At 39.2% G+C, this 22,316-nt stretch overlaps 1 protein-coding gene across 8 annotated transcripts in view; it reads left to right on the top strand.

Annotated features, from left to right (window-relative positions):
- The first annotated feature begins 3,363 nt into the window (after nucleotides 1–3,363).
- The window catches only part of RGS7 (regulator of G protein signaling 7), a 588,042-nt gene continuing 569,089 nt past the window's right edge, over nucleotides 3,364–22,316 (top strand). For 4 of the 8 annotated variants that reach the window (XM_068541654.1, XM_068541655.1, XM_068541652.1 and 1 more), the window contains exons 1-2: nucleotides 3,368–3,778; nucleotides 4,734–4,860. In XM_068541654.1, the coding sequence (XP_068397755.1) occupies nucleotides 4,783–4,860 (78 nt within the window). In that variant the 5' untranslated portion in view covers nucleotides 3,368–3,778; nucleotides 4,734–4,782. Of the gene's footprint in view, nucleotides 3,779–4,733; nucleotides 4,861–8,333; nucleotides 8,407–22,316 lie in introns of those variants that run through there. The other 4 variants (XM_068541653.1, XM_068541651.1, XM_068541658.1 and 1 more) reach the window with 4 other exon arrangements.

Genomic DNA, 22,316 nt, shown 5'->3' with positions numbered 1-22,316 from the left:
AGGGATATCTCAGAAGCCAGACATAGCCGGGTGCTGGAGGGGACAATTACAGGAAGCTGGTAGAAAGTCAATGGAAAGCTATGGTCTTTGCATGGCTACTGCTCCTTTAGGTCCACATTCAGACTCTTGGTATGTGTGTGGGGCGACTGTTGCTCATAAGGGTTGGGAATTAGGAATGTCTGAATGTGAAGTGAGGGAGAGCAAGGACATGCTAGAATGCTCTGGGACTCTGTGTGTGTCACGGTGTCAAACTACAAAGTCCTTCAGAGAGGAATAGGTGCTATCTCACTTTGTTTTCCTTATTTTGCACAAATTCCTCCTTTGGCAAACTCTGCTCACATGCACACAGGGAAGGGGATCTTGGGAAATATAGTTTTGGCTAACCAAGTTGACAGAGTAACAACCAGCACGGCCACTTATTGGTTATGTGGGCTGTATCTGGACAGTTTATGTAAGCTTTCTAATCTTCCCCTTTCCCACTGGTGTATCAGTGTAAAAGACATGACAATTATAACTACCTCTGCAGGGTTTTAGTGAGGATTAAATGAGATAATAATGTATAGAATGTATTACTAAATATAAAAATTACTTATCATATTATTATTATTAGATACATCTATTCATTTAGCTAATGTGCATCTACTGTGTGCCAGAAACTATGCCTGAGATGTTATATAGCAGTGAGATAAATAGACATTATCCCTGTTATCATGAAGCTGATCAGACACCAATTAGATATTCAAATAGAGATGTTAAGCAGGCAGATGAAAGACTGGATTTCAGAGCATGGGTCTACATTAAAGGTATATATTTGGGAGTTATTAGGATTTAGGTATCATTTGAAGGTCTGAGTCTGATTTAGCTCACCTAGGGAGTGCTCGTAAATTGAGAGAAGTAGAAGCCCAATGACTGAGATACGAGGCATACCAAAATTTAGAAGTGAAAAAGATAAAGAGGAATAAGCAATGAGGCTGCGAAACAGCAGTCAGAAATGTAGAAAAGAAATAAAAGGGGTGGGGGGATGAGAGAAATAGGTGAGGGAGTTTAAGAGGTACATACTTAACAGTTACAAAATATATGAGTCACAGGTATGAAATGTACAGTGTGGGGCATATAGTCAATAATTATGTACTATCTTTGTATGGTGACAGATAGTAACTAGACTGACTGTGGTGATCATTTTGAAATGTATAGAAATATTGAACGGCTATGCTGTGCAACAGGAACTAACATAGCCTCACAGGTCAATTAAACCTCAAAAACAAACAAACAAAGAAACTCAAAGAAAAACTGATCAGATTTGCAGTTACCAGAAGTAGGGGTGGGGGGGAGGTAGAATTGGATGAAGGTAGCCAAAAGGTACAAACTTCCAGTCACAAGATAAATAAGTACTAGGGATGTACTGTACAACATGATAAGTATAATTAAGTATAATTAACACTGTGGCATGTTGCATATGAAAGTTGTTAAGTGAGGAAATCCTAAGAGTTCTCATCACAAGGAAAAAACACATGTTTTTCTTTTCTTTTGTATCTATATGAGATGGTGGATCTTCATTCACTAAATTTATTGTGGTAATCATTTTATGATGTATGTAAGTCAAATCATTATGGTGTACACCCTTAACTTGTATAGTGCTGTATGTCAATTATGTCTCAATAAAACTAGAAGAAAAAAAAAGAAATAACAGCAGTGTCCTGATAACCAAATGTAGAAAGTTTTTGAGAAGGTGAGAGGGATCAACTTTAACTTCTGCTGCAAAGTTGATTCACATGATAATTGAGAACCGACCATTGATTTAGTAACAAGGAGGTCATTGTCAGAATAGAATGGGTTCAAGACAGAATTAGGGTGAGGAAATTTTTGGTGTAAAAGGAAGCAGAAAAATAGGACAGGAGTAAGTGGGAAGTGTGTCAAGGGAGATTTTACACGTATCTATAACTGTATCTACATATAGATATCTTACATACACGTCTTACCTAAGATAATCTACACATAGATATAGATATCATATCTATATGATGGGTGGATAGATGGATGGGGTATATTTTACACCTCATTCATAAAATATGAAATGTTAGCTCTATTCTGTTAGTTTGTTGATTGGTGGGAATGTTCCATCAGTGCTGAGCTTGGGTGAGACCCCCCTATAGGGACAGAACCTCTATCTCGAGGTGTGAAGGAGAAAGACTGCTTGTTTCAGGCAGTTGCTCCTTAAGAGAAAAATTTCCAAAATGAGTGAATATGCCCAGTTATTCTTTCCAAACTTATTAATCCAGTTCATGACAACTTCCCGGAGTTGACTGAGTGAAGGGGAAGAGAGAGGGACCAAAGGGGAAGAGGTAGTTTTTGGCTATGGTAAGAAGGTTAAGGACATATATAGAGAAGAATTTGAAAAAATGGCAATTTTGCTGAAAAAGATCACAATTTCCAGAGCACACCATGGAAAGAGTTTGGGAATTGGGGAAGAGTGAGAGGTGGGTCAGACTAGGGTGTGTGTAATGTAGTTTGGGCTAGTAATCTTTGCCCCGTAGTATTTAGAACAGAGGATAGGTTGAATAAATATTTGTTCCCTGAGTGAAACCGGACAGGACCTGGGTGGGACTGGGGAAATGCACTGGTGCACATGGCCCCTGGGTTTGCTTTGAACAGTTGTCCTGACCAGGGGTAAGTTCTATTCTTACCTAGGATGTTAGGAGGGGCTGGCTTGATTATTTTGTCTCTCCACCACACCTGGCCCAGCTGTGGAAGGAAAACTTCAGATATTTATAACTTCACAACCCTGTCCCTGAAAGCTGGACACACAAGTTTCTTTACTATAGCTGGGACACAAGTGATTTTTCTTCTTAATGTGGCTCTAATCCTTACAGAAAAGAATTAGTGACAGCAACCTGAGGAATAATTATGGGGGATCAGCACCCCACACCTTCTTTGAAAACTGCTGGAGGTTGAGAGTGAGTGGGTGAAAGTTCCTCTGAGCACCATCTGTCAGAGAGAGAAACCAGATATTGGGGATGTGCCTTCATTTTAACAGGTGGCAAGATGTTCACCTCGAGTTGGCAGCCTCCGGATCATTTCCCGTTTCTCTAACTTAGGAGGAAGCTGTGAAAGTCGCAGGCAAACGGGCTGAATGACTCATTTGATCTGGACATTTCCTTCATTCCTAGGATGTCTCAGTATCTCTCTACTCTCGTTATTTAAGCATAACGATGAACACTCATCTGCTTCCCTCGCACCGTCAGCGAAGTCATCAGGCACGTGACGAAACTGCCGGCTGCAAGGGGCTCCATCCATTCCTGCATGCCTCCATCCATCCACCCACCTACCCATCGCCCTTCCTGTTCTCCGGCTTACACTCCCATCGCCAGGCCTTCAGCGGCGCGCGCACCGCCGGGCCGGGTGTGCAAGGGCCCGGGCTGCGCGCGCTGGGGGCAGGGCGGCAGCTTCTCACAGCGGAGACTGTGGGGCGGCGGGGCCGGAGGGGCCGCGAGGCCGAGCGGAGCCGAGCCCCGCCCCCTAGCCAGCACCTACGGACGCCGGGTCCCACGTGACAGTCCCCTCCTCCCTCCCCAGTCGCGCGCACGGGCCGGGCGTCTCGGTCCCGCGCGCGCTCGTGGTCCGAGAGCCCGGGAGCAAAGCGAAGCGAAGGAGGGAGCGGCGGAGCGCGGGCCGTCAGAGCCCTGTGCCCGCGCGGAGGTGATGAAGTTGGCCGCGCGCTGACACCGCCGCACCCAGCCGCCGGGAAGAAGGCGCCTCGGGCCGCGACCTTCAGGAGAAGGTACGTGGCTGGGGGTGGGGGTTGGGGGGAGGCGGCGCCCCGGAGCCCCGCGACCCGGTCTTCGGGGCTGACACTGCCGCTGGCCCGGCTCCCGCGCGCGGCTCGGGCTCGCCTGCCATTTGCTGCCTCCGTGAGAGCCAAGCAGGCGAGCTGGGCTTGCTTGTTTTCCCCTCTGTGCCTGGTCACTCTGAGGCTTCCGCAGTTAGGTGCTGCTCTCGGTGACCCAGGTAATTGCCTAAAGGGCCGACCTCCCACCTGGTCTTGTTTCCGGGACACCTTCTGATGCCTTCTTGCAAAGGTTGGGCAGGGTTACGCCGTGACTTCCGAAGCCGAGTGGGCCGAGGGGAGAGGAGCCAGTGGCCGGCAGTGCAGGCAGGTGAAAGTCGGAGAAGCTGCCCTGACTCTGTGCGGGAGACCTAGGGGAATGAAGACGAAACACATGACTGGAGAATGGCTCGGGGAATGGGCCTCTCTGATGCGCCTGCATGCGGGAAACTAGGCAGACACCTGGGCGAAAGTGTGCTGCCACAGGGTGTTGCCTTTCTGCCCATTCGGGGAAAACACCGAAGATACTGTGGAGATGCAGTATTGGGAGAGAAGAGAACTCATAGGATGGAAATGGTAACCGTGGTTTTTTTTTTTTTTTAGTGAGCCTTAAACACTTTAAAAAATGAGTACCCAGAAAATCAAGTCAATTAAAACCATAGTCAAATGACTATTTTAACTAAAAGATTGTCATTTCTTACTTATAATTCCCTGGGAGTACTGTAGGTGTAAATTCAGTTTTTTGTTTTTTTTAAAAATCTATTTCTGTGCTATTTCTTGCAAGCCAAGCCCCAGCATTTAAGCATGCTCCATTGTGGGATGGGTGCTGTGGATGGGGAAGATGAATCAAGAGTCAACCTTCTTAAGTACTACCATTAGGATCTCACTGATGTCTCTCTGACTTTTGCAGGGAGGACTGATAATTCCTGTATCTAAGAGTGGACCACGTGTGTGGTGACATGGCCCAGGGGAATAATTATGGGCAGACCAGCAATGGGGTGGCAGATGAATCACCCAACATGCTGGTGTACAGAAAGGTAAGGATTTCTTCACTTTCGTGGAAAAAGGGGAACTTCTGGCTTCCTTGAATTTTTTTTCCCTCAGATCAGAGTATGTATCAATTTTGTGGCCTTATGGATTCTCCAGATCCCCAGTGACTGCACATTATACTTGAGGATGATCTGACATTCTCAAGTAATGCATATGTGTAGAGACACAGTGAAGTAAATGAGGCTACTCATACTGTGTTCTCACACTTTCCCTGGTGATCTTACATAGATTAATCTGCAGTCAGCAATAGCAGCAAGTTTGGACATCCCACATATTTTGTTTGTTACATACATGATTTTATAGCATCTGTAATAGATTTTAGAAGCTTTTTCTTATACTCCTTCTAAGCATTTAAGTTATAATGATTATATAAATGTATAACATTTTAGAAATGAAAATAGACTACTTTGCAATTTTGGGAAAGTGTGAATGTGGCTGTGAATGTATGGGTGGTTTAATAATTTTACTTTTAACTAAACAATTCCAGTTTTTTTTTTTGTTAAATCTTAGCTTTAAAGCCACCATAATAAAGGTGTATTTGAATATTGTATGTGCTTCAGAGTGGTTGCTTAGGTAAGTTCATTCTGGTTATAGTCAACAATCTTACTAAAATTAAGGAAGCAGTATTTTTTTTTTTTTTTTAATTTTTATTTATTATTTATTTATTATTTATTTTCGGCTGTGTTGGGTCTTCATTTCTGTGCGAGAGCTTTCTCTAGTTGCGGTGAGCGGGGGCCACTCTTCATCGCGATGCGCGGGCCTCTCACTATCGCTGCCTCTCTTGTTGGAAGCAGTATTTTTTATTTAACTTCTGTACCATTTGTTTCTATTGCATTTTATGCTGGGATTATTTTTCTTTAGCATATTATCTGTAGTGCTTATGGGGCAAGATTTCTTTAGTTAACACTAACAATGGTAAAAAGGAAATCAGACCTTGAAACGAAGGAAATTGTTAAAGATTTTGATAAGTGTGAGCCCATTGAAGAGTCTAGGATGAGTTTGCTAGAGGATCAGAGCTGGTTATGAATAAAGATGAAAAGCTTTCCACCTTGACCTATACTAAATGAAAACTCTCCTTCTATGTGGGCCAGGATGATTAAGAGGTGGTGATGATATGTGTTTGAGGAAATCTTGTTATTGCTTTGATGTGAATATGCATGGGCATCCTGTCAATGCTAGCCTTGTAGACCGTAGTGTATTGTGTACCTGTGAATGAACTTCTGTGGGTCTGGGATAGCACAGTAAAACTTTTTTTCCACAGGGGAAAAAAATTGCCTATTTTAGTCTTAAAGCATGCCAACTGGATAAATCAAGAAAATAATCCACTTGAGCCTAAGTTATTACTATTATTTTCCTACATTGATTGAAATTACTGGATATTTGCCCATTCTGTATAGATTTGGTTCTGAGAAGAACTATCTTGGGGGCAGTTATGTGTTTTTTAAAGAAGTTATAATATTCTTTATTGTTTTGTATGACTGAATATTGTAATATGCAAGATGTGAGAATTGTAAATTCTATCTTACAGGTTTGTGCAATGTCGAGAGTTGGACTTTTGTAAAATTATCAGTAGTTAGCTATTTTTGTTAGGTCAAACACTATATTCTCTGTTTCCCTATTAAAAGATCAGGGGCTGAATTGATTGGACATCTCACAGTTAATCTTGATTAGAAATAAAGTTAATGTGACATCAGTCTGTGTCTCATTTAGTCAGTTATCATGAGAATAAGTGAAAAATGAGGCTAGGAGTTTTATAGATAGCTATTGGATTATTTAGTGTACCTAAGCTTCATATTGCTAATTTTGAAACACTCTATAAATTGTTGTTTAGCATCAAATTGCCATTAGGGCTACTTATAAATTAACAGGTTATGATGACTTCAGGGAGAGAATGTAATGCCTCATTCTTTTAAGCATTGTTATTCTGTTGGGTAAGGTTGGAACTGCTTGTGCTACTTCTTTGCCCTCCTTTTCCTAGCTTTTTGTTTAGGGTAATGATACATACAATTTATTTCTAGAAAAGATTTCCCTGATAAATCATTGTTGGAAAAAAGTTGTTAACACCAGTAAATTTTACCCAGTGCTTAATTATGCATTGCCTGTCTATCCTTTTATTCTCTGAACATATATCTTTTTGTTTGTGATATAAATAATAATATATAAAGAAATACCAGGTAATTTGTATAAAGAAACACAGTTGCTCTTGGTTATCATTTGCTGGTTACCAAGTCAAATGGCCCATGTCTGTAGGCAGACATACAACATGATGTCATGTGACCATTTTACCTCTGTTTTTTGTATCTTATGTGGGCTTTGACATTTAATATCTTTTCAGTAGAGGCCAGATTTTAATGTGAAGAACAGCGGAATAGTTGGAGAGGGGTAAAAAGGAAAGGAGTAGGTTGACTCCATATGTCAACTGCTCAACCTGCATGAAAGAATAAGCGACTTGTTACAAATGCTTATTAATCATGAAGTCAGTCAAAGGTTAGGAAAGAGCTTTAGCCTCACGGTACGTTGCTTAGTATCAGTGAAGAGAATGGATAGAGAGATTGCTGTTTTATCGATTCATGCCAATTTTCCACTTCTAGTTCACTGTTGAAACACAGTTCTTAAAAAGTGGGTTCTGTGTTCTCACCATTTCCCCTGCCTGCAAGACACCTCTTGTTTACTGCCCAGGATTCTGATGGTTTATACCTACTAAAGATATGCATGTGCTGTTTCCATTTTTTCTCGGTAGGTTGTGAATGAGGTTTAGGAGCATTCTTGTGCGGGATAGAAAACAGTGAATGGTTGTCAAAGTGTAATGCACAGAAAAGAGCTGGGATTTGTGAATTTCTTGTGTTCGTCTGATGTCTCTCCATTATGATTACCCTCATATGGATTATTGGAATTCCTCCAAATAATGGGAAGGTTCCAGGGATCTTTTTTCCATGGAGAATTCCTTAGCGATGTTCAGGAAAAATGTATTTTCAGTGGGTAGAACTATGATCCTCCAGGCAGAGTGAGTGCTGCCATAGTGAGGGCTACAGGCATTAGTAACACTGTTACCGGCCAGGGTTCTTGGACTCCTTAATCAATAGAAATTGATAAGAGGCCAGATGAGAAATTCAGGCAAGGGTTTATTGGGACTCCCACTGCAGCACAGGGGGGTGAAAACAAGTAACAGCTCCCCTTGCTTGCTGCCTGAGTGGAGGGTGAGCTGGTCCCTTAAATGGGGTGAGGGAAGGGGTGGATCCGTGGGTCGGACTGGAGAGGTGGCTTGGGTGGTCTGCCCACTCCCTTGGTGGTGCTGGGTGCAGGGATCATGCACAGCACCCTGCTTTTGCTCTGGACACCTCAGAAGTGGCAGTTGGGTTTTTGGTCTTTTTGTAGCTTCTTCATAATTTGCCCCAACTGCACATGCACACAGTTATTTTTAGTCCCTTATAGTTTCTTTGTATTCTGTTGCTCCAGGAGACTTCGTCCAGGTGCAAGCACTGCAGCAAAGGGTCCCAGGTCCCAGCCTGTCTCAACACTGCCTCACAATCAGGGTTGGTACCTGCAAATCAGTCTCGGATATTTGCCAGTACCTTTTTGGCTTAATGTGAGGGCTCTCTGTAGGCTTCATTTGATATCAGAGGTACATTAAAAAAATCCATATGGACAAAATATTTTCCTTACCAATTTTTCAATTTATAATGCTGCTATTTTTTTATAAGCAAGTGATTAAGTTAGAGTGGTTATGTCATTTTATGTATTTGAAAACATTCAAAAGTTTATAAAATGTGAAGCTTAACCACTTTTATTTCTGGGGCTTCCTGAGCTCCCTTCAGGTAGGCCTTAACTAGAATGGAATAGAAATAATCAACTTCCTTAAGAAGAAACCCACCTAGCTCCAACTCACCTTGGATTCAGACTAGCATCTTGAAATGTATGTAGAGGTGAAAACTCAGAACTCAAACACTACTCTCATTCTTGATCTGCTTTGGGTAAAACTCTCATTCCTGGGGGTGGTACTGGCTGTAAAGGATCGCTGAGCTAGAACCCAGGGTTACAAGGAGACACATTCTAAATTTGGTGTCTGGCCAGCATGCTGCCCACTAGACGGTATACATCACTTTTTGTCCAGAAGCTGACATTCCTGCATTTGAAAAACAAAATTTCTAGGGCACCTTGGGGCCAGTATTTCATATTGGCTGGAATGCCGGCTTCTTACTAGCAAGAATGCTCAAAATGACCAATAATTTCTGTTATTATTGCAGCAACCGTTTATCCTCCGGTTGTCAGAAAAGAAAATGAAAATATTTTCCTCATTCACTGTTGTAGTGGAATGAACACATATTTTGGAAATAGCAAACCTATAAAGTTCACTGTGCCTCTCCCCTCCCCCCCACCTTTTCCCTCATCCATCCTCTCTTCCCCTCCTCTCTCTTCATTTTCCATCTAGTCACTCTCATTCCGTTTGCTTCTTCCTTTGCACTTTTCAAAAACGACTTAAGCGGGGACTTCCCTGGTGGCCCAGCGGTTAAGACTCTGCACTCCCAATGCAGAGGGCCCAGGATTGATCCCTGGTCAGAGAACTAGAACTAGAACTAGTTGCATGCCGCAACTAAAGATCCCGTGTGCCTCAACTGAGACCCCATGCATCCAAATAAATAAATAAATATTAAAAAAAAGACCTAGGATGAAGATGTAATTTTCCCTGAGACGCTGCTCATTTTAATTGTGAAAGAGAAAATGATGTCTTTTGGAGATGAGAGCAGGTACCAGCTTGTTTGAGTACCTGTTATACACAGACATTCAGGTGCTTTTAAACTCGGTATCATATTGTGGTAGTGGCAAAAAGGTTAGTCTTGAAAGATTAAGACTGCTCTATTTTTTGAAGAGTAAGATGGGACCACCGGCCTTTCTTACATAAAGGTGTAATGGGAGCTATCAGCCCAGTAGGAAGATGACCTCTGCTGATTGGCTTGACCTAGACATTGCCTTTGAAAGCTTTTTCTGAAGTCAGTCTGTTCTGTGAAAACAGATAATATCTGCAAGAGAGGGGAGTGACTAGTTTTCTTCTTTGGAAGAGATTTAGTCACAGACATCACTAGTTTCTTAGTGGTGAGTTAGCTGACATTTTCGGCACTAACTCAGTGCATTTGTCACTTCAGGATTGTCCAGTCTGGTCAACCTTGAAGGTGTCACATTCCTCCCTCCTCGAACTCCATTACGAAAAACAGCCTTTGACATTTTTGAACCTTAGTTATCTTGCTCTGTCTGGGTATAGGGTGCAGCTACATGTTAGTACAGTAAAGAATATTTCTAAGTGATAACCAGAGAAAGGCCTGTTAGAAAAGGAAGGAATGTTTGCAAATGGATAATCACAAAAGGCATTTAGGCCCCTCAGATTTCTAAATTAGGGGCTCAGATGGGAGGCGGGCATCAGAAAAATTCCATTTCTAAAAAATTCCAAAATGGAGTGTCTTCTATATGCATTATTTGAAAGCACCTTCCTAGACTAAAGGATGTTGTCTACTATAAATATGAATTTAATCTGTTTGAATCAATTGCAGACCTGTTTTTCCCTCAGTGACACAAATGCGTCCTGAGATAGGGTAGGACCACCATCTATGATACTTCTGAGAAGTAGATAGAGATATTTTATGAGTAATAATTTAATGTTGAATTTTGGATAATAATTGAGTTCGGAGCAAGAAAGCCTTCCACGGTGGAGCTTTTTCCTCACCAGTTGTTGCTTATCAGTGCTATTTGTGGCATTAAGATAAGAATTTGTGGCCTGAATTTTATTTCCGTTTCTCACCTCCAACCTCCCCACATCTAATCGACCAGAGGAAAGTGCAGATGTAGAAAGGAGAAGCTATGAAGGGATTTTATTGCCTTATAATAGCCTTTGTGGCTCTATTGAGTGATGGAAAGCAGAGTATATTTCGGTAGTATGATTGATGGAATGTGGTCACTGCAGAGAATGAAAATATTTTGGATTTGGATAGTTTAGTGACTTAATAATAAATATTAAGTCTCCTTGAAAACGATATTGTGGAAAACAAGCAGCAGAAGTAATTGGCCCTTGCTCTCCCTTTCATAGCTGTGAAAAGGAAGCATTTGAATGTCAGAGTTACAGAGGCTTCTATCTTACAAAATATCAATCTAAGTATAAAATAATTGTAAATGTTTAAGTGGGTATGCGGTTCCTTAGGGAAAAAAAGACCCACTTCTCTGCCATTTGCCCAGGGCAATATGAAAATTTGACTTTCCCTCTTTTTAATTCCCTTTGTCTTGTGTCTAATGCAATTAACAAAGGTCTCAGGACATTTGAACTCTAATAGACAATCATGGAGGTTATTTCAGCTCCATTAAAATTGCCACCTGGCCTAGGCTAGAAAAAATTTTGACTGGGGGGGGCCTATCCAGGGAGATAAGTTGTTCTGTCTTCCGGAAAAATATGTAGGAAAATGGCAGCTTTGTTCTAGCTGGGTTCCTAGGAATAGTTTAGAAGCCTTCTTATGTTAGGTCCTTTCTGGTGATTAGCAAGTAAAATTTTCTTAAGGAGTCAGTGTGCCAGAAGTAGAAGCATGTGCATTGCAGTTGGGCGGTTTTGGTTTTAAATCATGGCTCTGCCATTGTTTAGCTCTGCAGTTGTGGGTTAACAACCTAACTCCTTTCATTTCAGTTTCCTTATGTATAAAATGACAAAAAATAAGGAAATATTTCCTTCATAGTACTGTTTGATGATAAAGTGAGGTAGCCTATGTTAGACCCTCAATGAATGTCTCAAAAATGCTATAATAATAATATAATTATACAATTATAATTATAACATAATTTATAATATATAATAGTTACATTATATATTATAATTGTAATAACTTCTTTTCTTATTACTATTTATTTAATGAAACACCTTGTATGTTCCATGGGGTCCAATATGTTGCTATATTTTTTGATAAAGGTGAAAATGTGAACATTTTAACCACCTCCAGTCACGTCTTTCTGGTAGCTAAAAAGGCAGATTCTGTAAGATGCTTTGGTAATACCATTTTTATGACACAATGAGTGTCCTGTCTTATGTTATTAGTTCGATATAGCTAGCTTCTTCTATTTTTAATAAGCCCTTTGAATTATTATCTAATATATATTTGAAGTCTGCATAGTTACTTAGATATTATGTAAACTCAATAAAGCCTTTGCATTCTGGAATTTCAGAGGTAAAAGGAAACTAAGAATTTATCTACTTTTTAATTTTGCAGATTATGAAATTTAAGATCAGAGAAGTAACATGATTTGTCTAAGGTCACACAGGTTGAATTCAGGTCTTTATTTGTCTTTCTGTGGTGTGTGTGTATCTCTCTCTTAAAATAAATGCAGTAAGTCTTGTGTTTGTAGTTCGGTTTCAGTAAGAAATCAGCATTCTGGTTACTCTGTGGCATCCATGGATTATTCCAGGATATTTAATCACCCATTATAAATAGATTACTAGATTCCCTTTTCCCTTCAACTGTAGTTTAGCATTTGGAGCCCCAGGAATGATAAGATTGGGAACTAGACTGACTGACCTACCCTGGTAGTATTTCTGTTCTTGATTTGATCCTGACTGGAAGTTCTAGGCTGATGAAAACCCAGAATTTGATGCTCTGTGGCAACACTGTCCAATAGAGCTTTCTGTCATGATGGAAATATTCTGTGTACTGTCCAGTATAGTAGCTACTAGCCACAGAGGGTAGTTGAACACTTGAAATGTGACTAATGTGACCAAGGACTTGAATTATAAATTATATTTAATTTTAATTAATTATAATTTAAATTTAAATAGGCCCCTGTGGCTAGTGGCTATTATATTTGATAGCATAGTGATTATGGAATAAAGACCTTTGGAAAAACAGCATCAAACCGAAGAGAAGAGATAAAAGAAAATGCTATACTTAGCTTGAGACTTGGCATGCAGTGCTTGTAACAAAGTAGAGCCCAGCAAACAATTGTTTAAAATAATAATACAGATGTAAGGTTTTAAAGGAGGACCATGGTCTGCTAAGGAGATATTAGGAGATATTATAATAAATGACACCAAGGGTTGATGTTTTGTTATTTTTCATCCTATGGAAACTTTAAGTTGTCTGCAGAGGCTGGCCCTCCAAAGGTCAGATGATAGGGGCTGTCTTTCAGTAAGACTGAAGTCTGCATATACCATGAATATTCCAGGAAGTGCACTCGCAGCATCTCACATGATTTGCTGATGTTGAAAGTATTCCAATTAATTTCTGTCTTATGGTGTCTCAGACATGCATCACATAGCCATTCCAATTCCTAATAAGACTGAGGGAAAACCAGAAGCCCTGGGTAAAAGGGATTTAAAGTGGTTGGAATCCTTGTTCAGAATTTAAAATTGGGTTATAAAGAAATCCATTTTTTTTAAGCTCACTTCTCTTTCATATGTCTCAGAATGTTGAAAGGAAAACAGTAGTCTAGGGGAAGTAGTAATTCATGACGGAGTGACAGAGTCTCCAAGTCAGAAGGGCTAGATGTGAATTCCTGCTCTGCCCCCGACTGGCTGTGTAAGTTTGGGCAAGTGTGTTAACTTTTCCTAGAGACTACTTTACAGAATCATTGAAAAGATGAAGTATAAGTGAGAATGTTTGACTGAGAGTGATTGACAGGTAATACAGACCCTTTTTAGGAATTGTGGAAGTTACTGAGGTTCCTTGCAAGAATAAACTTTGCAAAACTCTCCTTGACAAGTCTTCCCTGCTTGCTGAGTGTCCCCATGGCTGTAGGTCATTTAGGAGTCCGTCTAACATGCTTTCCCCCATTTGGTCATTGCTGGAAGATGTCAAGACCAATATAAATCTACATAACCATGTTTGGCCACACAGAAGCTTTTGAACGTTAGGCAAAAGGTTAGTAGAAAGTTTTTCTCTAGTACAGAAATCTAGGGAAGTTTTTCACCTTTAATATTTAAAATGATGTATACCAAAGCATTTTGAAGAAAATTAAGTACACATAGAACATATTATTAATAATATTTCTCTTGCTGAACTTTTTTTAGATGCATTTCCTCTGGAAATTCATGCCATTTGTCACTTGCTCTGTTTTATATTTAGTATTTTGGGTTTTGACTTTTGGTTTATTGTTAATTAGAATAGTTGTCATTTATTGAGTGTCAAGGCCTTTACCTGTATTACCTGATTTCCTTAAAATATGTTGCACGTTGATTATTAGCATCCTGTTTTTCTAATAAGAAAGCTGAAACTGACTTATGCAGACTATGTGACTGCCCAAGATTGCTCAGGGATTAGTAACAGAGCTGGTGAGCTCCACGAGGGTGGAGACTCCTATCTTTCAGTGCTGTGTTCCCAGCACCTAGAAAAATGGCACATAATAGGTGTTTCTGTATTGAGTGCCTAAGCACATGAATCAGTGAGTGAATAAATGAATGAATGCTTGATCCAAAGACCGTATTCTTGCCTCTTCACTGTGTTGCTTCCATTTAAGTTAGTGAATGGACAGCACACTCAAAATTCAGTTCTGTACACCATACATACATTGAACCTCAGCTCTGATTGGGCCTTGTGTGGGCATTGGTGATAGAGTTGTGGTCTAGACAGATAGGGTTTGAGCCCTCACTGAGCTTATTTTACAGTGGTGAGGACAGATGTCAGACAATAGGGTTTGAGCCCTCACTGAGCTTATTTTACAGTGGTGAGGACAGATGTCAGACAACTTATCATAGAGTGATTACTGCTGTGAAAAGGGAAGAACTGGCTGTTAGGAAAATTTATTTATATTGGGTCATCTGGTTTCTAAAATAAATATTATGTTGATATGTATCTTCTGTTTGCAGTTCTGAGTGCTTAGCACAGTGCCCAAAGTGCCCAGCTTCTGACACTTAGTAAGTGCTCAATAAATGAACTAAATTGAGCTAAGCTAATGTTGAAAGTCTTCACAGATTTATGGAGACAGAGGAGGCAAGAGTGTTGATCTTATCCCTTAGAAAACCAAATGTCTCCTTCCATAGACTTAAAATTTACTTAATACTTGTGAACTTTAATGGAATTACTTTGCCTCTTTGAGTCCCAGTTTCCTCCTCTGAAAAATGGAGATAGTAATAATAATAATAATGATAAGTTATTATAAATAGTACATGTAAAGCTTGGATAAGTAGGAAACATTTAATATATGTTAACTATTACTTATAAATGCTGCCCCAAAAGGATTTCTCTATAAGTGGAAGTGATGACATATAAAGAGGATTTCCCTTTAAAATTTGTCTTTCTTATACATATTTTAGAATTTAGAATTTGCTGCTCTTCATTGGCTCTTGATGATTTTGTTTGAAGCTGTTTCATATGGTAAATGTACAATAAATATTAAAAATTTTTCATCTTACACAATTCAAACAAAAGTAGAGAAATACAAATACAAATACAAAAGTAGAGAAAAATAATATAAAGAATCTTCATGTACCCATCACATCGTGTCAACAATTCTTAACTGCTGGTAAATCTTGTTTCATTTATGCTTCCTCACTTTGGATTTCCCCCAGTTGGTTATTTTGAAGCAAATCTCAGAAAATATATCATTTAAGATATAAATTCTTTAGTGTGTATAAGTACTTTTAAGGAAGATAAAGGTAAATAAAGGTAAATAAAATGATAATTTGTCCTAGGTCCTTAAAATAATGGCATATTTTACTCCATGAGCTTTATCATTTTTTTCATATTGCTCAAATGGGTCTATCATTCTTTCTCTTTCTTTTTTCTTTGTGGTAAAATACATCTAACATAAAATTTACCATTTTAAACATTTTTACATGTATAGTTCAGTGGCATAAAGTACATTCACAGTGTTCTGCAACTATCACCTCCATCCATCTCCAGAACTTTTTTCATCTTCCCAAGCTGAAACTCTGTACCCATTAAACAGCAATTCCCCATTCTCCTCTCCCTCAACCCCTGACAATCACCCTTCTACTCTCTGGCTCTATGAATTTCACTACGCTTTTTACCTCATATAAGTGGAATTATGCAGTATTTGTTCTTTTGTGACTGGCTTATTTCACTTAGTATAATTTCCTCAAGATGCATCCATGTTATAGCATGTGTCAGAATTTTCTTCCTTTTTAAGGCTGAAAAATACTCCATTGTATGTATATACCACATTTTGTTTATCCTTTCATACATGGATGGGCATTTGGGTTACTTCCACCTTTGACTATTGTGCTAATGCTGCAGTGAACATTGGTGTATAAATATCTGTTCGAGTCCATGCTTTTAATTCCCAGAATCGGAATTGCTGGATCATATGGTTATCGTATTTCTAATTTTTTGAGGAACCACCATATTGTTTTTCATAGTGGCTACACTGTTTTACATTCGTACCAGCAGTGCACAACGGTTACAACTTCTTCACATTCTCACCAACACTTGTTATTTTTGATAGTAGTTATACTAATGGGTATGAAGTGACATCTCTTTGTGGTTTTGCATTTCCCAAATGATTGAGCATCTTTTGCTTATTGGCTATTTTCATATCTTCTTTGGAGAGTTTGTGAACTTTTAAAGAGATTTGATTGTCTGCAGTGTGGAATGGTTTGACTTATGAACTACATGACCACTTAGATTTATGTCTAACCAAAATTCTGTTATTTTTGTTTGGATTTCTGAGCTACCTTTTTAATAATGGGGAGGTCTTTAAAGTCCTTTCTATCCTTAGCTTCCAAGTTTACAGTTAAAGTGAAACCTCCATAATTGACTCTTTTGGGTGATGGTAGTGATGAAGCTTAATGAATAAGAAATTTAAAAATAATAGCACATTTAAAAATGAATTCAGTTTTATTTGTTTTGAATCTATGAAGTAACTGCTTTTGGGGCTGTTGGGATGGGACAGGCAGTCCACATCTCTTAAAGAATCTTGTAAATGTTTTAAAGAATATTCCAGACTCTCTCAAATTAGAATATTTATTGTCTTTCTTTGACTTTTATTTAGTCTTTCCATCCTTTTATTCCCAGTACATTTAAGTTTGGAAAATGTTAGTGAATATAGAGCACTCACTCTATTCTTAAGGTAAGAATAGAGATATAATTGATTTTAACCAGAAAAGTTACTATTCATTTAGATTAGTATAGAAAGATAATTTCAAATGAATTTCTCTTTTCATCTTAAATCTTGTTTTTATGCAGTTGTATATTCTTTTCATAACATTTCTTTTAACTGATTTGAACTGATTAACTGATTTGAAGATGTCTTAGTATAGGTCATGTGGGATGAGACTTTCAATGGCTTCAATCAAAAGGACTTTATCTGTTGGAAATGTGTTCTGGCATTCCCCATTGCTGTCTTACTCTGAAAGTTTACTAGAAACTAATTAATTTACTTGTACACTATGAATTGTTTGACTTGTACCCTATTGATTTGTTTGACTCAAAGCTCATTATCACTTTATAAAACTGTGGTAAACCCCTCTGTCCTTGATATTTCTTTTCCTCTTCTTCTGTAGTAATAGCACTCTGCATTTTCATCTAGGCACATGGCCACTAGAATAAAGATTGCATTTCTCAGGCTCCCAGGCAGCTAGTCATGGCCATTTGATATATTCTGGCCAATGAGATGTAAACAGAAGAGGTGTATATAGTATCTGGGAAGTACACTTAAAGGAAGGGAGTATACCTTTCTTTTTTCCTTTTCTTACTCTTCCTGGCTAGAATGCAGTCATCTTGGCTGGGAGGTAGAAGCTGAGAGTTATGGATGGCAGAACAACAAAAGGGAATGAACCTGGGTCCCTGATGATTATAGAGTCAGCATACAAACCTGACCTGCCTACATAATTCTATGTTAGAGAAAAATTAAAAATTAATTAAAAATTAAAAATTCTTCTTCTATTTTTTTAAAAGATTTTTTTAGAGCAGTTTTAGGTTTACAACAAAATTGAGAGGAAGGTACAGAGATTTCCCATATAATCCCTACCCTACTTAACCAACCTTATTATCAACATTATTCATCAGAGTGGTAGATTTTTACCAAGGATGAACCTATACTGATACATCATAATCACCCAAAGTTCATAGGCTACCTTAGGGTTCACTATTGGTGTTGTACCTTCTGTGGTTTGAACAAAATATATAATGACATGTATCCATCATTATAATATCATACAGAGTAGTTTTATTGCCATCTTTTTATCTTCTTTAAGATACTATGATTTGGATTTTCTGTTACTTGTGACCAAACCAAATTCTAACCAACTCAGCAGCTACATCCAAAACCTTTTATTTTTAATCTGTAAGATAGTAATAGGGAAAAAGTTTTTTTTTTGAAATATACATTTCTTGTTTTACTTTATAAACTTTTTTAAAAAAATTAATTAATTAATTTATTTTTGGCTGTGTTGGGTCTTCGTTTCTGTGCGAGGGCTTTCTCTGGTTGCGGCAAGCGGGGGCCACTCTTCATCGCGGTGCGCGGGCCTCTCACTGTTGCGGCCTCTCGTTGCGGAGCACAGGCTCCAGCCGCGCAGGCTCAGTAGTTGTGGCTCACGGGCCTGGCTTTCTCTGCGGCATGTGGGATCTTCCCAGACCAGGGCTCGAACCCGTGTTCCCTGCACTGGCAGGCGGACTCTCAACCACTGCGCCACCAGGGAAGCCCTTGTTTTATTTTAAAAGCAAGCTATTTGCTTTCTAGGAATAAATCTAGTTTCTTTTAAATAATATAATTGAGAAATTCTGCCACATTAATTATGTAAATAGTTCAATTTAATTTAGTAAATATTTATTGAACAATTGTTTTGTGCTAGGTAATTTTGCTAGACGTGTCGGGGGTAAAGAATCAGTGATGACAATCATATATTCTTTATCAGAGCACTTTACAGTCCCAAGATTGGAGGATCAACAGTTTTACAGTTAATTTCATGTATGTATATGTGTATGTGTAAAACCTCATAAAATTGATGGTGCACTTATTAAATTTTGTATTATTTATTTATTATTTTTAAAGATTTGTTTATTATTTATTTATTTATTTATTTTATTTTGGGTTGCGTTGGGTCTTAGTTGGGGCACACGGGATCTTCATTGAGGCATGCAGAATCTTTCGTTGTGGCGGGCGAGCTTCTCCTTAGTTGTGGTGCGCAGGTTTTCCTCTTCTCTAGTTGTAGCGTGCAGGTTTTCTCCTCTCTAGTTGTGGTGCGCAGGCTCCAGGGCACATGGGCTCTGTAGTTTGCAGCACTCAGGCTCTCTAGCTCAGTAGTTGTGGCGTGCGGGCTTAGTTGCCCCACGGCACGTGGGATCTTAGTTCCCTGACCAGGGATTGAACCCTCATCCCTTGCGTTGTAAGGCGGATTCTTTACCACTGGATCACCAGGGAGGTCCCTTACTCAATTTTTAAAAAATTCTTATTTTCCTATGAGGAAACCAAGGCCTGGAAAGGTTATTTGCCCATGTCAAAAAATAAATGCACATTAAAACCATGTGTTTCATTTTATTGCCAATTAAATATGCTAGGTATAAGAGGAAACACTTTTAAAAAATTTGAATTTATTTCTTTACCTTAGAAATTACTCATATAACAGATTTTATAGTTGAAGATGCTCTTCTTGTAATGTCTTTTTAGCTGATTTGAAAATGGAATCATTTTACATACTAAAACACAAGCTACTTAAAGTTGTAGAGCTAGGCCAGTACTGCCTAAATTTATTTGAACACTATATATGAGCCTTGTTTTATGCTTATAAAAAATTTTATAAGCATTTTGTTGAGCATATTTATGAAAAAGAATTACCCTTCTTGGTAGCGTCTTCGTAGGAAATTGTACATTCTTAACCATGCAGATGAGGTGCTGAGTTGAATTTTAACAAAGAGAGTCAAGTAAGTGCAATGAAAACAATTTATTTACACCATCTATTCCATCAATCTGTGGTGCCCGAGTATATCAGAAATACCCACACAACAAAGCAAAATATAGACATTTCTGCTGTGGCATAATAAGTTCCACTAAAAAAGCCCCACACTCTGCAAAATCACGCACTAAAAATAACTGGCATTTTGAAGGAAATAGAATTGGAATAGATCACTCAAAATGTTTTAACCACCAAAACATTTAATGTTATAATTAAGCAATAACCAAAACAATCTTATTAAAAATTCTAACATGGCTATAAAAACATGCTAACTTCCCTATAAGTAAAGAAATAACACAGTAATACAAGCCTTTACCTTTAGAAAATACAGGAGAGGGTGGCTTGATGGAAGAGTATATAAGGAAGTATTGCCTGCTGAATTATGAAAACAAGGACAGAGGGACATAAGCAGCAGAATTTGCAGGTAGAGGAGCAGTGACAGCCTTACTATGAAATGGTTCTGGCTCCTTATCTAGTGTTTGCTTGTTTGTTTTGTACAAATATATGAGAGAAATGTGCAATAAACCCTTTTGAAACCTAGCATTTAGCCAGACTGAGCCAAGAGGAAGAATGGGTCATGTGGGCAGTGCTACATTCCTCCAGGGCTTGCTGCACCCACTATGTGTATACTTTGTGTTTGGCTGTTGTGTTGTGGTGGCACAAAACGTAATGTGCTAAGAAATATTGTGCATGAACCCATGGGGCCTCTGTGTTGGTCTGACATAATTCCCTGGTTTACCAATGGGCTAATTCTTGCTATGGAAATACACTCTGTGTGAAACACACTATATCAAATGATTGTTAAACTCCTCACTGTTGAGCGAGGGAGACCTGCCCAGTCCAGGCAAGAAAAAAAGCAAGTGTGTTTGAACTAAGGGTGGTGCAAGGAAAGGAGGCAGAGGAGGTGAACAATGGGTAGATAAAGGCAGACAAGGGAAGGTGAATGCTTTGAGAACACACTGTTTCCCATGTGTGATTTTATTTGATTTTCGTAACAGTCCTATGAGGGGGTACTGTTCCCTCATTCTACATATTAGGGGAATGAGGCCCAGAGAGGGTAAAGACTTGGCCCAAGATCGCACAGATAGAAAATGGTGGTGTCAGGATTTGAAATCAAGTCTGTGTAACCCCAAATCCTGTGTTTCACAAACTATAGCAGGTGACTTCCCTACTGGGTTGGAATATGGGCCCTGTAGCCCATGTCTTGAAGGCAGTGGGCCACACTTCTGTGGCTTTGTGAACTTAGGGAATCTTTTAAACTCCCTGAGCCACTTTTTCCTCACAAATGGAGGTGCTAGGAATAGCCACTTCAGAGGATTATTGTGACAATTATATATGATTACACACGTAGAAGTGTTTTACAAATGCGTAAACATTATGCAAGCAATAAAGCATCTTATTTTCTCTCCACGAAACTTCCAGCTCTTTACATTAAAAATGGTTATAAATGGTTTTTTAAGATTGCAGGCTTAGTAGTTTATATAGTCACAAGTTAAAAAGCAGAAAGAGGAAAGTCCCTGGGAAGTTTGGTTCCAAAGCAAAACGCTTCTGTATGTTAAGTAAACTGAAGGAGGGAACTGTTGATTCCAGCTGCAGATACTGTTTGCATGTGTGCTTATTTTTTTTAATCTTTTTGGTTCTTTAAGAAGAGGATCTGGTTCTGGTTTCCCTTGTGTCCCTAGAGAAACTAACGTATCACCTGGCAGATTTAGTGGATATTTAATAACTGTCTGACAGATTTAGGACTGTGTGAAGGAAGAAAGAGAATTGTGGTTAAAATTTTTACAACAGATTCAAAATATTTGTTTCTACTATTTTATTAAAAAGTAGTTCCACAAACTAAGACAAAAATGGCAGTTTCTCAGTTTGCTTTGTAAGTTGTTAATAGCAGTGGCATTTGCTGCAATCTCAAGAGTGTTTAAATAGCCATTTAAACCCTTATAGAGTAAAAAGTACATTGGACTAATCTGAAGTCCCTGGTTCCGACTGCTTATCATTACTAGATGGTTGGTTTGGACAATCTGGGTCTTAATTCTTTTTTTTTTTTTTTTTTTAAAGATTGATTGATTGATTGATTGATTGATTGCTATGTTGGGTCTTCGTTTCTGTGCGAGGGCTTCCTCTAGTTGCGGCAAGTGGGGGCCACTCTTCATCGCGGTGCGCGGGCCTCTCACTATCGTGGCCTCTCTTGTTGCGGAGCACAGGCTCCAGACGCGCAGGCTCAGTAGTTGTGGCTCACGGGCCTAGTTGCTCCGCGGCATGTGGGATCCTCCCAGACCAGGGCTCGAACCCGTGTCCCCTGCATTAGCAGGCAGATTCTCAACCACTGCGCCACCAGGGAAGCCCCTGGGTCTTAATTCTTTGCTTTGTGAAACGTGCGTGTGTTTGTGCATGTGGGAAGGGCATAGCTGATGTAAAGATGCTTTCCAAGCAGTGCTAAGGTTTCAAGGTATGATTCAAGGTGCTGGAATAACTTCCCATACTCCCCCAGTAACCTGAGAGATATAATCCATCTCTCAAGGTTATAGACCACCCCATTACAAGTGGGCTCAGTCTATAGTTTCTTGCTGT

The sequence above is a fragment of the Eschrichtius robustus genome, chromosome 3 (genome assembly GCF_028021215.1).
Source record: "Eschrichtius robustus isolate mEscRob2 chromosome 3, mEscRob2.pri, whole genome shotgun sequence".
NCBI classification, from domain to species: Eukaryota; Metazoa; Chordata; class Mammalia; order Artiodactyla; family Eschrichtiidae; genus Eschrichtius; species Eschrichtius robustus.
This window is presented reverse-complemented; position numbering and strand designations above follow the sequence as displayed.